The following is a 4705-nucleotide window of genomic DNA, read 5'->3' on the forward strand; positions in this document are numbered from 1 at the left end:
CTAAGAGGGGGAGACACCCCTTCTCATATTGAAGAATAGGCATGGAATGCATTCCCGAGCTCTATAGTATAGACCATTGCTGAAACAAGATATGAATGAACAATTACAACCGCTTCTCAAGCTAATACCAAACAGAGCCCGAAACCACTCAAGTAAAGCACAAGCTGAAACCAACGAACCTGTGCAGGCTAGGCCACCTTTACTAGTCAGCTACAAAACAGAGGAATAGCGAGGCACCTTCCCGGAAACCAGATATGATCCAACCTTTCACTTACAAGAGTCAAGCCAAGGAGAAGGCTAAACCCATTTCTGTATATGATCCGCCAGGTCATGTCATGTCTTGTGTCAAACAGATCATTAGTTGTGATCTTTGGTAATTGTCTTGTACAGCACAGTACAGACGAAGATCAATACATCGGATTCCTTCTTGTCTGATTGGAAGGGATGGATTGTGCTTTGGCTCATGTACTCTATAAGGGTTAGTAAACCAGGGAATGCCTTTGATTATCTTTTTGACTTTCTATAAGGGTCTTGTTATGTCCTTTGTCTCTCTCTCTGCTCTATAAGGGTCTTGTTTAGTGGTATACTCTTTGATCCTTACTCTATTTACTACGCAAATAAATTGTTCGTTTGCGGTGATAAATGAAGAATCTGGGTTCGCCATTCGGTCAAGAGGAAGAGTCAAGTAGTAGGTGTGGCTGCTCACGGCACCCCCGGCACGGTTCTTTAGGTCGATGAATCGAATCTTCCATCCAATACGCTAGGCTAGTTTCTTTCCACAACTCTCGTTCTTTACACGACTGATTGGCTGCTTGGCCGGATCTGGATCACTGCTTTAGGTATTAGTACTATGGCATTCAACCTAAATGGTTTCAATTTCAACCAATCTGTAGTTGATAGCCAAGGTCGCGTTATTAATACTTGGGCTGATATCATCAACCGTGCTAATCTTGGTATGGAGGTAATGCACGAACGTAATGCTCACAACTTCCCTCTAGACCTAGCAGCTCTTGAAGTTCCATCTCTTAATGGATAAGGTTTTTATCCTAAACATATAGGAAGGAAAGCCGGGTTCTTTTATGAGGAAGAAGCAGTGCACGATTGTGCACCAATGCGCCATAAGAGCTAGCTTTGCAAAAAGGAATTCTATTTCCACTCAAGACAAAAAGGTTATCCCTTTACCGCCAAGTATGAACTGAAACTCTTATTTCTGGTTTTCACAATAAATATAGAATTACCTAGAACAATACCAGACGTATAATAACACACCTACAAGGACAACCACACCGAATGCCAGGTATCTAGGATTGTCACTATCGTCACTATCTTCTTCACTCCCACTACCTTCTTCTTCACAGCCACCACCTTCTTCTTTACAGCTACTATCCACCCCCTCTTTACAGGCACTACCTTCTTTACTGCTAGCATATTCTATAGTGGCATTCTCCTCTACAGAATCTATGGTATGATCACCATCAGAGCATTTCCCCAGAATTCGAATTTATCCGACAATTCCTCTTCTCTCAACTTTCTATCCAAGCAATCCGTTAAAGCCGTCCTTTCCACAACCGCATCATAAGCTTCTAAGATTGATGTACTAATCACTTCCTCGTATGGAATCCATACGAATAATTTACGAACTTTGAATAAATCAATAATCAATTCTATATCAAGATAGTGCGGGTCCACAGATATGAAATCTGGTGCGCTCTCAGTATAACAGTACCACACTGTTACATAAGTACCTAATCTAACTAGTGCAAAGATGTTCCCATAGACATACCTAACACTGTTGTCTGATTGTGATGTCACCACGTGTACTAAACATTGCAATACTTTATGTTTTGCAGAAACACCGAAGTTTTCATACTTTTCTAATGCCCTTTGTAGGTGGCTATATAAATTATCTGTAGCCCTGTTATAGAGAGACCGCAACCCCTTATATTCACTGAAATCTGCACGATAAATCTTTCTTTTCAATTTTAAACGGAGCAACGAGCGCATATAAAGATAGTGCATACGCATGATAGGATCCATATCTTTCAAACTCAACCCTTTAACCAGACGATTAACCGCAGGTGTGTAATAAGAACTTTCGACAGCGTATTGCACATATGGATTTTTTGCAAAGATGGTTTTACGCATGTGGTTATCAATGAAACACTGAAATGGGTTGAATGGGTTACCTATATGAAACATATCACTAATATTTGCATGAATTGAATCCCCCGCGACATCTTCACCCCTTTTTACCTCTTCCGTACTGTTAAGAGCTGCATTAATACTCGAATTAGCCGAATGGCTTAAGGCACCCATTGCAGATGATTCTGGTATATCGTTGACTGTATTAGAAAGTGTGGTATTCAACTGTTCTAATGACTCGACAGTGTTTTTCATGATATAATAGTGTGTCCCTTGTTTTTGTGTGTGTTGGGTATTTTGTATAGTTGCATCTACCCGATGGGGGTTTCCCCCCCTTCTCTAAGCTTATAATAGCTTAGACAGATACAACTGTAGGTGCTTTTACTCGCCTTTCAGGATTTGCTTATTTTATAGTTGAGGGGGCTACCCAATCTCTACTGTAGTATTGTTCTACAGATTCACCCCATCAACATACTCTCGGCATCCATCACCGTTTGTGATCACTTCTTACTATGAGATCACATACTCAACTAATGAATTCAGGAGCTTCCCCTGTGCGATTTCTGAATAAATAGAATACGTAATTTGATACTCAACACTCTGTAGTTGATTTCAAGCTATTGAAGAGGATGCTTCCCTTCCTCCTTGCTAGAGCCCATCATCACGGGTACTGAATTATGCTATCAGGCTCAATACTGACAAATAACGACCTTCTCCTTATTCATTGGACTATCGTAGTAGTACCAGGAGGAAGAAGATTGGTAGCTATAAAGGTAGCACTCATAATACCTACTGCAATACACGCTACTAGATCTAGCTTGTTAGCTTCAACCTCCTCGAAGTGATCTAGATTAAGGTGTCTGTTTGAATTCAAATCGGTTATGCTGATAATTTCGTTATCAAAAAATTGGATTGATTCCTCATTTAGTAAATTGTGAAAAAAAGTATCATTTCGACAAGTTCTTAACACAGTCTTAACGACGTCTTTTGTAAATATGTACGAAACCCTCTTGTACCCATCAACAACCGAAGCTGGGTCCTTAAAAGAATCTAGGTTTACCCCGCGGAAGAATCCTAAATCAGGTATAAGGTGTGGTGTGATATAGTACCAAACAACTAATCCTACGCCAGAATACACAAGTATATTAAAGAAACCGTAGAGATACTTACGATGCCTTTCATCAAAATGACGAGTTGCAACTTGCATGAAAATGGCTACTCTAGATTGCGGAATGAGAGATTTGAGGCCAGCTCCCAAATGGGCATATTGATATAATACAGAATCACTTAATACTAAGCCTTTTATACTCCGTAAGCCTAAAGAACACTTTATTCTTAGAAATCCTATCCTATATGGAATATTCTCATCATAACTAAAGAGATTTCTTAGTCTATAGATCCATTTAGTAGGATAGTTATCAGGTGTCAGAGAATAGAGCCATTGTAGCTGTTTAATTGGTTCCTTTGTTATATGGTTGGTTATTCCTATTAATGTAATATCCGGCACCTTATAAATAATATCACATCGATTGCCCTTATAGATAAGAGGATTAAATTGAAGTATAGAATGTATACATACTAACGATAAGAGTGTGAGGATACTCTCAGCCATCCACCATGGTATCCCGCTTACCCACCAAGGCATGGCATCATAGGTATGTGTTATGTTGAGTATATAATACTTTATATATTTCATAAGTAACCTGCTTATTTGAATGAATAGAGCTTCACCGTCGCCACCACCGTTGTGGCCTCGATTAGTACCCCCTATGATTCCCTCTATCCCATCTGTTATATCCATTTCTTCATCACTTGCATCAGCCTCGTAATAAGTTGTATTCTTATTGTCTAATGATAAAGAGGATTCTCCCCGATCTATAGGATCTTCATCGATGAAATGGAAATCATGAATATCCTCGATGTAAGTTTTTAGAAAGGTGCTTAAGAACTCATTAGTAGAATCTCGATTAAGAGAAAGGCTCGGTTTGTCAAAATATCCGGTAATCTGCTTACGCAAGGGCAACAATATGCGAATCGTGCTCATAATATCTTCCATTCTTTGTTCTTGTTCGGGATTTTTCTTTGTTGAGTGTACCCCGACTCTATACTGAAAATAGTATAGAGAGACTCAACAGTGTCTCTCGTGTGTAAGAGACGTGTTTTTTGTTTCAGTTTCACTATTGGTTGGATTTATTTAGTTTGAGACATGTAAGGACTTCTCCGGAGAGGTATTCTCTGCAGTTCTGTCCATCTCTGTCGGCACCATTGTTATCTGTCTCTTAATAGTAGAGGATCGCCGACGCCCTGTCTTTGAAGTAGATACCTGGTTGGTATCTTTATGTAGATTGGAAATGTGCTTGTATACTTTTCTATTGCCCAGTGACTCTGAGAAAAAGTGGGAAACCATGTCAAATCCGCATGCTTGGCCTTCGGATTCGTAGTCATAGGTGCCTTGCTTATATTTATTTTCAGACAGGCGGCATAGGATCAAAGGTTTCGAACCAAGAAGTTTTCCCATTCCTTTGGCGACGCAGGGAAGTCTCATTTGGAATTTCATATAGCC

General features: G+C 39.8%; 1 protein-coding gene across 1 annotated transcript; it reads right to left on the reverse strand.

Moving 5' to 3' along the window:
- Positions 1-2854: 2854 nt before the first annotated feature.
- LOC118475771 (uncharacterized) lies at positions 2855-4216 on the reverse strand. The gene has a single exon (XM_035963960.1). It carries the CDS (start codon positions 4196-4198, stop codon positions 2864-2866), a length of 1335 nt encoding a protein of 444 aa, XP_035819853.1. The 5' UTR covers positions 4199-4216; the 3' UTR covers positions 2855-2863.
- Between the last annotated feature and the right edge of the window lie 489 nt (positions 4217-4705).

Source organism: Zea mays, unplaced genomic scaffold (assembly GCF_902167145.1).
Source record: "Zea mays cultivar B73 unplaced genomic scaffold, Zm-B73-REFERENCE-NAM-5.0 scaffold_626, whole genome shotgun sequence".
Classification (NCBI taxonomy): domain Eukaryota; kingdom Viridiplantae; phylum Streptophyta; class Magnoliopsida; order Poales; family Poaceae; genus Zea; species Zea mays.

What these genes read in the sequence shown, in the direction of transcription:
- LOC118475771 (XM_035963960.1), bottom strand. Translation starts at nt 4,198, where the DNA reads ATGGAAGATATTATGAGCACGATTCGCATATTGTTGCCCTTGCGTAAG.